The following is a 17077-nucleotide window of genomic DNA, read 5'->3' as shown; positions in this document are numbered from 1 at the left end:
TACAGTGGTACCTCGGGTTACATACGCTTCAGGTTACAGACTCCGCTAACTCAGAAATAGTAACTCGGATTAAGAACTTTGCTTCAGGATGAGAACAGAAATCGCGCAGCGGCGGCGTGGTGGCAGCAGCTGGAGGCCCCATTAGCTAAAGTGGTGCTTCAGGTTAAGAACAGTTTCAGGTTAAGAACGGGCCTTTGGAACGAATTAAGTACTTAACCCGAGGTACCACTGTATTTTATAATACTGGTCCTTTTCTTCTTTGAGGTCAATATGCATACAAAGAGCTGTTGCACATTCAGAGAGACTAACACCCCACCCCACTCTAGTAACTTTCGTGCAACTATTTCCAAAAGTCAAGCTCAACTTCGGAGAGCACTGTGTAAATCAGTGGCTCCCAAAGGGGCCGTACCACCCCTGGGAAATGGCAGCCCCTAAAAGACAAGGGGCAGGGTGGGTGTGCTGAAGGTGTAATTGACCAGCAGACTTTGAAAAGTTGATATCACTGGGTCAAGTTCATCAATTTTGCTGAATGAATTAAACTAAATAGTTTTAAAGGGATTTTGAATAAAAGTGCCATTAATTTACTGTTTGAATTTCAGTGTGCTGTTGTCTTCCTTCGTGAGTGGTGCAAACCACTATTTTGAACAATGCCTTTCATTGGGGCCCCTGTGTATGCGTTTATGGACCACCCCAAAAGTTTGGGAGATGTAAGTGAAGCCCTCGAATCAATCATTTTTTGGGGGGTGGGTATTACACTTCCGCTATTTCTTTTAATCCCCGCTGTGTGTTGGAAACGCTGCTATCCATGGTCTCCCCTTTCCACTTTTCCGGCTCACCTTAAACTTAGCGCTTTTTGGCACGCATTCTGCTCCGGGTCTCCTTGGGCCAGGGGGAGGGGAGGGAGTGGGCGAGGCTTCGGGTGCGGAAGGAGGCGAGCTATTGGCTTCTGGCCGGCAGCCTTCTTGTCAGTTTGGGTGGGTGGGGGGGGGGAGCAGGAGGGGGTGGGAGAAAAGAAGGGCGGGAGGAGGCGGAGGAGGGAGGCTGTCCGCTCGCTCGCTCGCTCGCTCTCTGGCTGCTGTTCTCCCCGTGCGCTTCTGGGCCAGCCCTCTTTTCAGGATGCAGCCTTGAGGGGGGATGCTGCGCTCTCCGCCTTTGGACTGAAGCCCCTCATTGCCCTGCAGTTGGGAAAGCAGGGCGCATCGGAAGGGCCTGGAGCCGGGCTGTCGAGACCCAGCCGGCAGCGAGGGACCATCCTCTCTCTCTCTCTTTCTCTCTCTCTCTCGGACCCTCTCCAGGCACCTTTCTTTTCATTTCCCCCACTCCCCGCTTTGGCACACCGGATCGGATGGATCTCTAGAGAAGACGGCGCGGCGCCTTTGGGAATATAAGTGGCGCGGAGGAGGCGACGGCGGGCCAGGCGAGCGAGCCAGCAGCGCGCAGGGGGCCAAGGCGCCCCGGAGGTTGGGCAGGGGGGCGCGCGCGTCGAGTTTTTTTTTGGCACGCTCGGCGCTGGAGGCACCCCTCTCCATGGAGACGAGGCGGACATGGTCCACAAGGTGGAAAACGAAACGGTGGTTCTGGGACTCCGCTTGGCCCGCGCTACTCGTCGCTTGGATGCTCCTGCTGGAGGCGGCGGAGGTCAGGGGAGGTAAGGAAGGAGGCCAGCCGGGCTGCCGTCGCCGCTTTCTCCTGTGCCCCGTTTGGGAACGGGGTGGTGGTGAGGGGGCGGGAGGAGAAGCTAGCAGGCAGGGAAGCCCCTGACTTGTCTAGCCAAAGGTACCCGGGCTCACAAGTCCGCTCACATCTCTGGAGTGGTGGAAGGCACTCTGTGCGCGCTCAGAGGATTCCTTGCCTCTTCTGATTGTTGCGTAGAAGCCAGGCGCTTGAGCTAATCCCTGACCCCAACTTTGAGCTCCTTCGGACTTTAGGGCGGGGGGAGGCATGACATTTCCATGAAGTCCCCCCGGGGGAAAGTTTTTCTCCCCACCCCCTGTGACCAGTGGTGGGTTTGGTGATGCTTCTCCTCAGATTCTCTTAGTCGCAGGCTTCTACCTTGCTGCTTGCTTGGGAGTACTAAATTAACACTGAACTCATGTCAGTTTCAGCGTAATATCCATAGGATTAGGCTGCGAGTCTCCTCCGCTCCAGCTTCTTGAGGCTTTCAGGGAGTCGTGGAGCAGCGGCGGTGGGAAGGTGCTAAAACTGGGAAGGAATGCGGGACACTTTCGGAACAAAGCTACTTTTCTTTGTGCGCCCGGCCAATTTTTTGGAAACGCTTCGGGAAAATGGTTTCTGCAAACTCTCACCACCAGCGCAGCGCCTCTTGAACTTGCCGAAGTCATTAAGCCGATCAAGTTCACAAAATCTTGGCCAAAGAGAGAGGGGCTGGAAGGAAAGGGAGCGGGGGCTTTGTGAATGCTTGAAATAGGAGGTGGGAGACACTGTCTGTAGACTTCAAAGTCATGCCACTTTCTCAAAGGGGGTTGGAATAAATAAATGTTAAAATAAAAAAATAGATCAGCAGGGGATTCTTTACAGCAGCAAACTCCCTTCGATCCTAAATGTCTCTCTCAGGTATCAGGAACTGACTGGCGACCTCTGAATATGTGAGTGCGGCTCTCTTTTTGGCTGGCGAGAAATAAGCAGTAAAGGGACTGACATTTTTGAGCTGCTGTAGCGTGGGACTTTTTTGGCACAGAGGTCTTCAGCCACTGTTTATGGGGAAAGAGAGAAGAGCACGTAGGAAGTCTTCTGTGGAGCCCTCGAGCTTGCGCGTTCGGAGAGCAGCAGCAGTTAGACAGCCCAAGATATCGCCTTACCTGTTTTGCATCTCCGACCTGTGACCAAACACACACACACACAAACGCCAGAGCCCCAACGGGCTCTTTCCAGCTTACGTGGCAAGCCTCTGACAGGAGCTCAATGCATAGCGGAGAATGAATCTCCTCCCTTTCTCCTCCCCTCCCCTTAGGTGCATCCCCGGGCAGGAAAGAGCGGGGCTGAGTGAGTGGTCCGTTAGGTGTCTGTGGCCACTTGCGAGCAGGGTGCTATTCCTGGGCGTTTGCAGAGTCTAGAAGGAAGTTTGAAACTCCAGAGAGTTCCCGCGGGAGGAGGAGGAGGCGGGGGAGTCAAAGAGGGCCATGACAGGGAAGGTGCCTCCCTTTCTCCGCATCTGGTGTGTGTGTGTGTGTGACCCCAAGGGGAGAATTGCTCAGGAGGGTGCAACCCCACTGCTCCATCAGAATAGCAGCGGAGCCACCCCACAGCTGGAAATTCTGAAAGAAGCAGCAGCAGGAGCTAAGATACCAGCAATACGGGAAACGCGCCTTGGAAATAAATCTGCATCTCTGCACAGGACAGATATCTGCTTGTATCACTGCCTGGCAATGCGCTGAGTTTCCCTTCTCCAGCATCAGCAGGTCTTTGTCACTTTCTCCCATCCAGTGGAATCCCTTGAAGTGATTGAGTCGTTTTGTTGTGGTGGTTCTTTTTGGTCCATCTCCTGCAGCCTTTGCAGCCTGGACTCCAAAAGCACACAAATCTTGAGTTGTTTTTCAAGGAAATCCCTAGGATGGCTGCTTTCTTCTTCTTCTTCTTCTTCTTCTTCTTCTTCTTCTTCTTCTTCTTCTCTCTCGTGGTTCTCAGTTTTGTAGATATGTTGGTCTGGCTCACGATGCAAATCGACTGTGGAAGAGAGAAAGGTGCTTTCAGAGAGCTCCCTCTCAGCCTCTGGGTGCCTGATCACCTCTTGGACTTGTCAGTCACATCCCTCAGTCTTTCTGCCCCCTGCTGGCTCGATTTGGGTCTTCGAAGTGGGGAGGACCAGTCAATCCATACTTACCTCTTACCTTGAGCCATGAATTACTCCCATCCTGGTCTCCCCATTCCTTGGGGGCCATGACATGTGCGGGAAATATATACATCTTATTCCAAGCAAAGCAAAGCGATTTAAGGAATTGTAAAGATAAAAGCACAGTTATTGACTTCTTAACTTTCTCCCCCCCCCCCTTCCACATCCCCTGGCTATCTGCTTTGTTCCCCAGATCTCCTTAGGAAATGAGAATGCTAAAAAGCTGAGGGTTGTAGCTTGTTTCAGATGGGATCAAGCTCACTTTCTCCAAATGAAGCTCAGATGACTGAAAAAAATATGTTGGCAAGGGTTTTGCTGCATGGTGCCGATCTCTCTGGGGCTGTGATCCTCTTAAGCACACTTAGCTGGGAGAAAGCTCTGTCGAAACTGGAAGAGTTTCCTTCCAAGTGCATGTGCTTAAATCTCAGATCACAGGGTAAACTGACAAGATCATTAAAAAAAAAATCGAGCTTTTGTCAAATCCCTGCAAACACCTTATGGGAGTCCATGCGGTCCCTAAACATTCTGTCCTTTGTTTCTTTGCCTAGAGAAATCATTAAGTAGCTTTCTGTGCCATTGTAAAAGTTTGGAGCACATTGCTTGGTCGTTTCAGTGGGAATTAAATCCCAGTGAGAGTTGGATCTCACCTCGCATTTCCACAAAATCATTGATAAGCAGTTGCCTCCTTTATCTGCTCATTTCTTTCAGCTAACAAGTCCTCAACATTATAGATAGGGATCTTCACTTCCCACAAGATAATGCAGAAGGGGGGAGGGGAAAAATCCAATGTATGCCATATGTGGTAAAATGCAATTATTAACATTAGAATTTCTGCCTCTGCTGTGAAAGGTTTTTCTTTTGAAAATGAATAAAATGGTTTAATATTGGACAAATCTTGTACCATTTTCTATCAAGCAACCTTCACGCCATCTTAAACAGGTATCCTTAGAGCTTAGTATTTAACTTCCAATAATTCTGCAAATTTCTGGGTGGGGGAATCAGGAAGGACAAGATAGAAATCAAATAAATCTGTCAAAAGTTTTGAAAACAACTTCTTAGTTAAATACACATGGGTTTGCTTGCATTCACAGAGCCTCAACCCAATGTTATGTATGCTTACATGAAAGTAAGTTCCACTGAGTTCAGTGGGGTTACTCCCAAGTAAGCATGCATAGAACTGCAATTGCAAAATAACCTCAGCAGAATTCTAATTCCCACTTCAATATTTTATAATATGATAATTTCCGCAATGGGACTATCAGTGGAGAATTCCCATTCATTCTCTTAGGGTTCTCCTCTTATGACAGAGAATCTGTCCCTCTCTGATTTATGCAACCTTTGGCAGAAAATACTTCCTTTCATTGCAAGTCTACTTAGATATCTAAGACTTTCTTTGATTCACATCACCTTTTAAATATGACATCTGTTGGCAGGGATGATTGGGACGAATGAGCACCTTTTTTCAAAGTAGCTATAGAAGGCGAGTAATTTACCATCCAGTTTTGTAAGGGTCTCTTGTATTAATGCCCCACCATGATAGTGAATAGGAAATAAAATGAAATATTCACTTGGTATCAAACCTCATAAGACCCACGTTTTGCATGTCAAGACCCCAAGGCCTCCCCTGTTTATGAATAAGACACAGGGACACAGATATTAGGTTAATGGTTATTGGGCAGATTTAGGCCACAACTTTATTGGTTACAGAATGTGAGCGGTATTGGCTTAGGGACTGGAATTGACCCGACTATATCTGACTCCTGCCTGTCATGCAAGGAGTCCTGTAAGGGTCAACCACCAGTAGGGGGAGCACTGTCAATGCGAATCAACTCACGCTTACCCCTGGGTTCCCGATGGGGTCGTGGCATGGCCCCCTCCCTGGGCTTCGGACAAGATCCACACCCCAAATCCATAATCTCAGAGTCTTGGGTTCGAGTTTTACGTTGGGCAAGAGATTCCTGCCTTGCAGGGGGTTGGACTAGATGACCCTTGTGGTCTCTTCCAACTCTACAATTCTATTCATTCTGACATGGCTGTATAAAAAAATAGCATTTTGCTGCCTTTATCCCATGATGAAATCGAAGGTTGTGTGCATAGGGTTCTCAGATGGCTAGATCTGCTCAGCTTTACAAGAATAAGCAGTAAACATACTGAGAAGGAATTTAGAGGAAGGTTATAAATAGCCAATCGCCTGATCACCTAGTGTGAGAAACAGCCTCCTCCAGGTGACCAATCAGGGAAGCGTTTGCAATTGGAAAGAGAGTTGATTCTTCCCCCCTCCCCTTTTGGGCTACAGACATGGCACACCAATGGCTATCCATAGGGGAGTGTGGCAAAGCAGACTAGGGGAAAATTATGGGTTAGTGACTCCTGCAGATATATTTGCAAGTCTAATGAAATGAAAACACCTTCAAGAAGCAACAGGGAGGGTTGTTGTGCTTTTTTTTTTTTTAAAAAAAAGAAGCTAGTGCAACTCCTGAATGAAAAAAAAGGTAGAAAAAAATGGGCCTACTTTTCTTGGCTGGATGTCTAAATGCACATTTAAAAAATAATAATAATCCAGTTTTTCTTTTAATTAAAGAAAACATGAAGCTCTTCACAGAAACCACAAAATGGAAACACGACCCTGATTGTATGAAAATAGGGACAGAATGGGAATAGACTTTCTATATGAGAGAGGAATTTGGGTTGTTTCTTATTTCATTGCAACTACCATGCTAGTCTAGGTATCATGAAATAAGAAACAACTTCAGTTCTCCTCTGGAGCTACATGCTGTTAGTAGAAAACCACTTGTGTGTTGAAGGGGAAGGGCTCAGTGGTAGAAGACTGCAGAAAAGGTTCTGGGTTCAGTTCCCTGGCATCTCCGGGTACGGATGAGAGTGGCTCCTGCCTGAAAACCAGGAAAGTGATGCCCAGTCTCTGTGTACAATAATGAGCTAGATCAGGGTTTCCCAAACTTGGGTCTCCAGCTGGTTTTAGACTACAGTTCCCATCATCTCTGACCACTTGTCCTGCTAGCTAGGGATGATGGGAGCTGTAGTCCAAAAACAGCCAGAGATCCAAGTTTGGGAAAACCTGAGTGGACCAATGGTCTACCTCAGTGTAAGATGACTTCTTATATTTCTTTCCAACTTGCTGATTTCAGAACTGGAATTTGCATATCCTTCAGCTAAACAGACACACTACTCGTTTGTTCCCCTATGTGTAAATGTCATTGGTTGCAGAGTGCAAGAGTTCTTCATATTTCTGTGTGGCTTGTCTTTGGCTTTGTGTCCTTTCACTCTAGCATTTGCCAATATGCCAGTGTATTAAATGTCACTGCCAACTTTAAAACAAAAAACTGGCCTGGTCTCTGTGAAACCCAGGAATTAAACAGGTGGAACTTTCCTCCACATGCAGATGAGTGTTGGGAAAAGTTTGGCTATGCTAGATTTTTGTGGTGTAAGCTGCTTTCAAAAGAAGGGTAGTCACTGGGCTCACACCCAGTTAGGCTGCAGTCCTCACCATCTCCACTCAAATGTAAGTCTCACTGAATTCTGTGGGCCTGACTCCCAGCTAAGCGGGGCTAGGATTGCTTCCAATGTTCTCCTGAACCACAGCCGCGAGCAGAGGATCCCGATGCTGGCAGCAAACCGCTAAGTACAGCGCATGTGCGGTGTCGCATGCATGCACTGTATGTAGCGACACCGCACATGTGCTGTATAGCAGTTTGCCGCCAGCGCCACTCCAGCGCCGTACAGACAGTGATGGGATCCCTCCATCGCCGCTACAGCCATGTTCATGGCACCATCCATACAGCGCTGGAGTGGCACTGGTGGCAAACTGCTATACAGTGCATGTGCGACATCACTATGTAAGGCACATGTGTCACACGTAGCGATGCCGCACATGCGCCCTACGTCATGATGTCCGCCCCGGGTGTCACGATGCCATCTTTCGCCCCTGGGCAGGCCACCAGGTCGAAAGTCCTGTCAGGCCCAGTTCCTGCAGCCAATCAAGGCATCAGGGCACCTGAGAGTCAGCTCCACACAAGCACAGTTGCAAAGACCTCCCTGGAACATCCTAGCCATGGTCCAACCAACGTGGGAAGTTGAGCAGCCACAGCACTGCAGCTCTGCTTCCCTTTAATACTTTGCATGCTGATTGCAGCATCTGGGCTTGATGAGGCAGATGACCCTCACCTGTCCTGAGCCTACTGTAGCTACTGTAGCCACACCTCCTCCCAAAGCTAACACACCTCACCTGGGCTGCCTCAACCTCCCAGTTCTTCTTTCCTGCTGCTCCCTATGCCTCAGAGCCCAGCGTGTTTGTGGAAACAGGGGTCCCTCTGGCTCTGGTGATGGGTCCTGCTGTTCTGGTTCCTGTGCACTGACTTCCATCCCCCTTGGCATCTTCCATTGTCTTGTGAGTACTTTCTACAGCAACGTCTCCTTCTCCATCTCAGGCCTGCCCTGCTCTGCCCCAGTCATGACTATACCCCTTGCTGGGATCCTCTTCTTCCTCTCTGTTGCCCTGCCAGTTCGTGGCATCATTGAAATCAGTGGGAAGCCTTGACAACTTTCTGCATTGATTTCAATGGGGCCGGAGGTTGACTAGGTTTGTAGGAAGTTCTCTTGGACAGAATTGGACCATGAGGTCATCTAGCTCGGCAATGTCTATGCAGGGGAGCAGGAGCTAATCAGGGTTTCAGACAGGGGTCTCTCACAGTCCTACCTGGCATAGGTGCCAAGTCCCTGGGGCCCTGGGTGCCCGAGAACCCACAAAATTACCCATGAAGGACACCCACAAATTTCCGTGCCATGGCCATGCACGCAGCATGGCACCCATGGCCCCGGGCACCCATGGTTGTGGGGCCAAGTTGGCACTCCTGCTCCTGGAGATGCCAGGGTTCAAACCTGAGGCCTTCTACATGCCAGGCAAGTGCACTGACCTGCAATCCTTCCTTTCCGCTGGATCCAACCCATTGCATGTTTGTGTGTGTGCAATACTTCAGGCATGGCCAAACGTGGCCCTCCAGACGTTTTGGGACTACAACTCCCATCATCCCTAGCTAACTGGAACAGTGGTCAGGGATGATGGGAATTGTAGTCCCAAAACATCAGGGCCAATACTAGATGATCTGTGAGGAATGGGGATACTGCAAAACTGTTATTGTCAATATGCAGTATCTTCCAAGAGTTCCCCATGTTTCAAATAAATTGGAACAGACAGTCAAATCAGAGAAACAAAGGAAGTGATTTGGAATGAGTCGAAATGGTCTCAATTTACAGTTGTGTCCCAAGGATTGCCAGGCAAAATGGCCATGTCTTCCTCAGTGCATATCCCAACCCTGGCGGTAGAAAGAATCAGGGGCCTGTCAAACAATTGGCTGTTAAAATTAAGCATTTCTATGACAGACTTGTGGCTGAGTGCTGATTCCTCTCCTTCCCACCCCCTGCTTTGGCAGCTGATACAGAAATATGCCTGGCATGTTGTGTAGGTTGTGCAGTCCTTTCCTTGTCCTTCACCAGAAAGCTTGAGAAAGACCCCTGAATGAAAAGGAAGGTGGATTCCCCTCACCCGAAAGCCAGTCCTTCGGTGTGTTTGTGGAGAAAGGTTTTTATACTTCTGGTCTTGTTCTTTATATTTTAAAATATTTTGTGGGGAAGGGAAATCTCTCTCTTCTGTTACATATAAACAATGCACATTGGGTTTTTTAGCCACTATTAATAGTGTTGTTGTTGTGGTGGTTGTTGTTGCTAAAGTGTGTACTGAGGAGTGACTTCCTCCCTAAACCATATCTCCCCCTTAGATGTTTTCTCTTGGGCCCCATTAGTACAATCCATCACACCACTTTCAACAGTCAATGGCTTTCCCCGAAGGAATCCTGGGAACTGTAGTTTAAGGATGCTGATAATTGTTAGGAGAGTTAACTCAGTGTTTAAAATTTCCAGAGTGGTTCCAATCCCTCCTCTTCTCCTGCCGCGCACCCTTTGAGAACCACTGCAGTATACAATGCAACAATAACATCCCTGTAGTTCTTATAATAGATAGATATTTGCACAACAGATGTTAATAAAATACACTGCTTTTAGGAGGGTGTCAGAGTTCAGTTGTAGAATATGTGTTTTGCATGCAGTGGATCTCGGATCCAGACCATGATATTATCATCTAAGGACCAGGTAGCCAGTGGAAGACGTCTTTCTTCCAGAGACTCCAAGGATTTGCAGGTGAGCAGATTAAAGCAGCATTCTTCAACCCTGGGTCTCCAGTCATTGGGTTACAACTCCCATCTTCCCCAACCAGTTTAGCCAATGGTCAGGGGTGATGGGAATTGCAGTACTGTGGACCCAAAGGCTGAGGAATGTGGCAATTGGCCTAGCAAGACAAAGTCTGACATAATATAGGGCAACTTTCATTGTTCCCCACAGTTTAATTGCATTGCAGGGGGCTGGACTAGATGACCCTTGGGTGCTTTCCAACTCTATGATTCTAGGATTAATTCTGAATATCTTCTGGAGAAGACTTTCCTCGTTCTCTTCCCTGCTACCAAAATCTCTTCCTCCCTGCAATTAAATCTGAAATGCCTTGCCTATTTCAAATATTCTGCATCAATAATTATAAGCCCTTAATTGGCAACTAATTGCAAAGCTATGAAGAGATGGTGGGGCTGTACTTCAACTCCCAGCCCCTGCAAGTGTATATCTGGCTAGTTCTGATGTCCTGGAGGGCACTTCCGGCAGGGAAAGCAGTCAGCAAAGCCGAGGAGGCTGAATTTTGACCTGGCACCTCCAGTTTTTTCTGACCCCTATTAGGAACTACAGGAAAGGAAACCACAAATTTGACACAGCAATTTTCCTGTCCTGTGGCTGTCTGGCCTTATCCAGGCACTACCCTATCTGCCAGAAGAGGGGGGGGGAGTGGAATTGCAACATATAACCCCAAAAACAATAATGCTAAAACTGAAACGATACCTAAAACACTGGAACGATTCTATGCTCCTCACATATTATCATTATTTTTCTTTCGGTGTGTTTTGTTTTGAACAGTCCAGAACAGTAGGGTTTCCACCTGCCAGCGTGATTAAAATGTTTCTTTCTCTCCCCGCCCCCCCTTCAACTTCCTTTCATAAGAAATCCTCATACCGTTTGCTAATTTACTGTTCGGCTGGCTGTTTGAGGATAACAGGGCACAAATAAAGTAAATGGAGCGCAGGAGACATCTATTGCGCTTTTGAGAAAGAAAACAGACTCTTGCAAAGCTATCAAGGTTTAGGGGTTTTTTTTGGGGGGGGGGAATGAGCACAGCCAGCCCCAAAGGCAGGCCGGAGAAGAGAAAAGAAAAACCTCGTCCATTTACAGATTCTAGACAAGCAGAGAAAGGCACATTACCCGTGATCATAATTACAGTATCGAGTTCTTCAATGTAATGTTTGCAAACTGCACATGTTAATAGAGGAATTGTTGACCTTCTTATTCACGTCGGAGCAGGAGCCGGCAATTGTGGAATTCTTTCAGCACATAATCACCCCTAAGACGTGGCTTGAAAAGAAAGGAAAAAAAAGACACCCTCTTGTGAGCACAAGGCTGGGGTACCCAATGTAAGCCAAATCGACAGTGCATTCAGCATGAGAAATTGAAGTGAGATTATTCAGTGCTGGTGGCTAAGAACTGAAATGTAGAATAGACATGACTCCTTGGAGCAAGCCCACAAACCACTCCCAGCTTCGTCTTGTTTTCAGGTGTAGTGAATTAACTGCACATTGCGCTCCTAAAAGGAACCCAGGCTGCATTTGCATGGCAGTTTTCACAACTCCCCCCCCCCCGTTAATTTCCGCATTATGTTTGAGCTTTCAAACAATGGAAATGTGACTTCCAGAACTATAGGGAAATACAGGGGAACTATCAGGGAATATCATGCAAGTTTGTATAGGGCTGTAGTTTGCTAAAGGTCCTGAGAGGAGGAGGAGTTGTTGTTTAGTCATTTAGTTGTGTCCGACTCTTCGTGACCCATGGACCAGAGCACGCTAGGCACTCCTGTCTTCCACTGCCTCCTGCAGTTTGGTCAAACTCATGCTGGTAGCTTTGAGAACACTGTCCAACCATCTCATCCCCTGTCATCCCCTTCTCCTTGTGCCCTCAATCTTTCCCAACATCAAGGTTTTTTCCAGGGAGTCTTCTCTTCTCATGAGGTGGCCAAAGTACTGGAGCCTCAGCTTCAGGATCTGTCCTTCCAGTGAGCACTCAGGGCTGATTTCCTTAAGAATGGATAGGTTTGACTGTGTTTGACTGAGAGTTGTTAGGAGACCCCTGTTCCCTTTGCAGAGCTACGTTTCCCAGAGTGGCTTAATGATCAGTCCCTCTTCCCAGTGAACTCTGGAAATTATAGCTCTGTGAGGGGAAGGGGGGGTCTGCTAACAACCTTCAGAACCCTTAACAAACTACTGTTCCTAGGGCTTTAAGGGAGAGGCAGTGGTGTTGCGTCCTTTGCTGGCACCCACTGTGCCCATGCTTATGGTGGGACCAGGTGGGGCTGGGCGCAGAGGGTAAACAAAACCCGCTGTGCCAGCCCAACCCTTGCCATAGCCATTGGGCAGGCATAAGGCACAAAGGGTTCACTGGGCTGGGCTGTGCCGCCTGCCTGCCTGGTAGCAGCAGGTAGCCTGGTGGCCAATGCAGTTCTTGATGGATGCATCTCCCCAATACTGGCTGGGCGGTCATTCAGAGAGGGGGCTGGAGGCATGGCAGTAAGGCCAGGCCAGACTCTAGGACCAGAGACCCCTGGTGGCAGGCAGGGCAGGGATCCCTGCATGGGGGCGTCTGGCTCACATACCCCAAATCATGTGCCCCGGGGTACGGCCCCCCTGGACCTCCCCACACTCTGCCCCTGGTGGGAAGCCATGACTGTGTAGAATGATGCTGCTTTATATGTATAGCAGATGGGGACCCAGAAAGAGGAAGCTGAAAGCCATGGCCATCCTCTGGCCTGGATGTAAGTAAGAAAACAGGCAGATGGGAGAGGAGCCTGGCCGAGGGCAGACTGAGATTGATTGGGCAGTGCAATGGGTCTTTCTCCCACCCCATCCCTCTGTGTGCCCCCTAAATCTGTCCTGGATTCCCCCCCCCTGCAGCCTCCAGAACAGATTTGGGGTCAATGCAGGGTGCACATGGTAGGAGGAGAGTCCCATTGCACAAGCAGAAGTTGTTCTGCTTGCACAATCACTGCCCATTTTATTTAAACTTGTGTTTGTGTTTTGAAAACACATCATGCTCTCCAAAATGCATGCATTAGTGTCTGTACATGAGGGATTGTACATGCCAGGGATGGAACCTAGGGCCACTGAACTTGGTCCATAGCTTCCCAAGCAACCGTGCATTGTCTGCATTTTGTAAGACTTGCATTTGTGTGTCAAGGCCCCTAAGTCACCTCTGGGAGAAATAAAGACAAGGACACAGAATTTTAGGTTAATGTTAATGGGCAAATTTAGGCCACAACTTTATTGGTTCAGAATGTGAGCGGTATTGGCTTAGGCAAACCACCAGTAGGGGGAGCCCTGCTGATGTGGATCAACTCGAGCATCCCCTGGGTTCCTGAAAAGGGGTCATGGCATGGCCCTAGCCCCTCCCCGGGCTTTGGACAAGATCCCACTCTGTGACGGGTAGGCTGAGTGGCCCGACCGCAAAGCATCCCTACGTGGAGGTGGAACCGATTGATATAGAAAGAAAGAATAATGTGTCTGAGAGCAGCGAGCCAGCAGTAAATCACACAGAGCAAACTGGAGTTAACTCTTTATTAGCAAAACAGGGTGTGCCCAGGAGGGTCAGGCCTAATGAGTACAGCAACGCAGGTCTTGCCTTGATGAAGCAGTGGCCAAGACTAAAGGTCCCTGTCTCCCAACAACTGGCTATGTCTCCTCTTCCACTTCATATCTGTTCAAAATCCTAGAATGCAAAACTGAAATTTTGATCTGCTTGCCCGCTTTGCCAGTAGAAAATGTGTGAGAAGCTTCAAAAGAACGTGAGATTAAGTTCTTCGGAATGGAAGTTGGCGTGACATTTCCTACTTGGCGCAGTTGTGCTAGTTTGCTGCTGCTGAATGCCTGTCCGTAGCACTTATTGTAACCCACAAACCATTTCCTTCCACAGCAGACCCAGCAACTCGGCCGACTAGTCCAAATGAGCTGCCTAATGGGGGTTGCACTTGAAGCATCAGGTGTTTGTAACCTCATTGAGGCTGGTGTCATCATGCAAGGCAATAGGATTGTCCGTGAGACAGTTTTGGGTTTCAGGCAGTCCTGTGTAGTTGGTGAGACACAACACAGCTGCCACACGTGTATGTATTTAATTTACGCACCCCCCTTCTTTCCAAAGGCTCTGAGTAGTTCCTACAAATATTTTAATTGCTTTAAAGATGGAGCAATCCTCCTTGCCTAAGAAATGGATTGTTTCCCCCCCTCTTTTTTCCATGATCACATCTAAAATACCTGTTGCATTACAACAGATATTCTGAAAGCTGCTTGCAGTTGTTAGGCTTTCTTCCCCAACCGGGAAGGGCCTAAACTCCCTAGCAGCCCTTTTGAGTTAGATTGTGCTTTCCTTTCCTTTTGCCATCAAGGAGCTTCATTTATGTGCCATCAAGCAGTCTAAAGTCTTTGAGTTGGTATATCAGCCTAGAATATAATAATAATAATAATAATAATAATAATAATAATAATAATAATAATAATAATAATAATAATTTATACTCCGCCCATCTGGCTGAGTTTCCTCAGCCACTCTGGGCGGCTTCCAATCAAGTGTTAAAAACAATACAGCATTAAATATTAAAAACTTCCCTAATTAGGGCTGCCTTCAGATGTCTTTTAAAGAGAAGATAGCTGCTTATTTCCTTCACATCTGAAGGGAGGGCGTTCCACAGGGCGGGCGCTACTACCAAGAAGGCCCTCTGTTTGGTTCCCTATAACCACACTTCTCACAATGAGGGAATCGCCAGAAGGCCCTCGGTGCTGGATCTCAGTGTCCGGGCTGAACGATGGGAGTGGAGACGTTCCTTCAGGTATACAGGACCAAAGAGTTCTCCAGTACCCCTGAAGTGCTGCATTGCACCCAGGATAGGTATGGGGAACTTATGGATTTCCAGATGTTGCCAAGCTACAGCTCCCATCAGCCCCAGCAAACATGACTAATTGCCTGGGGTGATGGAGGTTGTGGTTCAACAACATCTGGAAAGCCAAAGGTTCCCCACATCTGACATTCTTCTTTGGCGATCACTTGCAGCCGAGTAAGATTGTCTTCCATAAACACGGTTTTAACAATGAGTCTGTAAGTGACTGTGGAGGCCAATTCTGGACCCACACATCCTTTCACAGTGAGGACATTGGTTCCCAGGCGGGCGTTGATCACGGTGTGGATTTGCCAAGCGTGCCTTCCTCTTAGCATGTTTCTCCCTTGCGTCCTGAACATTGCCAGGGCCACATAAGATGATTACCACATAGACATGCATAACTTTATTTTCATTGCATGATTACTAACTGAGCTGTTGGTGACCTGCAGCTCAATGCAGGGTGGATATACTATGAAACCCATAAGCTTAAATTTCAGGGCCCCTAATTCTGGAGAGCCCCAGAAGCGACTTTAGTCCACATTCCTTTAAAATTTTGGGTCTATCTACTAGACTCAGGTTGAATTGCACAACTCAAATTGATTAATTTTTGGTTGTATATATTTCAACAATCTCAAAGTTTGAGCGACAGTAGCACAGAAGTTATAAAAGTGTGCTGATCTGTCATGGAACAACCCCATTGAAGAAGGTAACAGTGGTTACCCAAATCTCATTGCTGGTTGTGAATGGCCCCCATGACAATTCAAGCTTCAAGGCTCCCAAAATGTTGGTCTGCCACTGGCTTCATGTGCAAACTGGCATCCTTGGAGAAGCATTGTGCTATGGTGATGTGAAGTGTTAGGAAAACCCTTTAATTTGAGCTCTGTGATGACTTTTGGATAGATGCCACAGCCAACCATTGATAAACATGAATGAATGAACCAGCTTCGATTAGTAGCAGTAATGGTCTTCTGAGAACTACACCAGAAGGGCAGTTGTAGATGCTAAGAACCTATGTGCTTGCTTCGTGAACCTTAGGATTGGGCATTGATCTAATACTCTGACCTAGATTCTATGGTCTACATAGGTCCAAAAGTCCTCCATTTCTTAACATGTATTATTTATATGAAGGAGGACCATATTCTGTATTCTCAGGAGCCGTTGTACTATTCAGCCAGGAGGCAGGAACAATGCAACATCCTCTTTTATAAAGGTAGCATCACCGAGCACTAAGTAAAGGCTTTGGGAGTATGAAGCACATAAACTCAGATGAGAGGACTTCATCAGTTGTGAGAGGCTTATGCTTACTGACAGTTTCTCTCACTTTGGTAGACTGGCAGCAGTTCCAGAATGATGCAGTAAAATGATAGAACTTACAATACCCATATCACACTAGTTTCTTTTTCTTATGAAGCAAAAGAGTGAGCAACTGTTTCATACGTTGATTAAAATTTGCTATATCAGTTACACCATATGATCCCAGTATCTGACCCTTGTCCTGCTAGATCTGGGGTAGCCAATGTGATCATCCTCTGATGTTGCTGAATGACAGCTCCCATCAGCCAGCCAGCATGGCCAGTGGTCAAGGCACCATCATCTAACAATAAGTGGAGGGCACTTATAGGTGAGTTATCTTTCTGGCCTGAGGACTGCATTCAACTTTGGCCAACCCTCTGGAGGCCACATACCAGCAGTGGGTGTGGCCAAACATGAGTGGCTGTGCAAGAAAAGTTGCGCCAGTATTTTCCTCCTTTGTAAGCTAGTTGTGCAAGTTGTAAGTGCCTGAAGAAGATGCCTGGGCTTTGCCACTGGAGTCCCTGGTTTGAAACCACCAGGTATCTTACACCCCTCTATTACTAGTGACACTCAGCTGGCTGCTTCTCCCACCCTTCTGTGTGCATACCTACTTCACGCTCCTCTTTTGGGGGGTTCATGTTTATGGGTATGTGACGTTCCCACAAAATTGTGCCCGACTTTTAAAATGAAGTATAACAATATAACGTTTTAGACAGAACTTCTGCAGGGCTGGAAACTCTTTTGCCCTTTCAGGGGAAGAGATGAAAATCGGATTATATTCATAGGCTAGGAAGCTACATTGCTCTACAGCTTCCAATTTCAAGTAGCTAGAAGGCCAAAGAACTTGAACC

The 17077-nt window shown here is 47.7% G+C and overlaps 1 protein-coding gene across 4 annotated transcripts in view; it reads left to right on the top strand.

The window, feature by feature from the left end:
• The first annotated feature begins 1060 nt into the window (after nucleotides 1-1060).
• The window catches only part of COL11A1 (collagen type XI alpha 1 chain), a 261102-nt gene continuing 245085 nt past the window's right edge, over nucleotides 1061-17077 (top strand). For all 4 annotated transcript variants that reach the window (XM_081194925.1, XM_081194923.1, XM_081194924.1 and 1 more), the window contains exon 1: nucleotides 1061-1648. In XM_081194925.1, coding sequence (XP_081051051.1) covers nucleotides 1528-1648 — 121 coding nt within the window. In that variant the 5' untranslated portion in view covers nucleotides 1061-1527. The remainder of the gene's footprint in view (nucleotides 1649-17077) is intronic.

This window comes from Podarcis bocagei (assembly GCF_964188305.1).
Source record: "Podarcis bocagei genome assembly, chromosome: 5".
Taxonomy (NCBI): domain Eukaryota; kingdom Metazoa; phylum Chordata; class Lepidosauria; order Squamata; family Lacertidae; genus Podarcis; species Podarcis bocagei.
The sequence above is the reverse complement of the archived record's forward strand: the minus strand, read 5'-3'. Positions and strand labels throughout refer to the sequence as shown.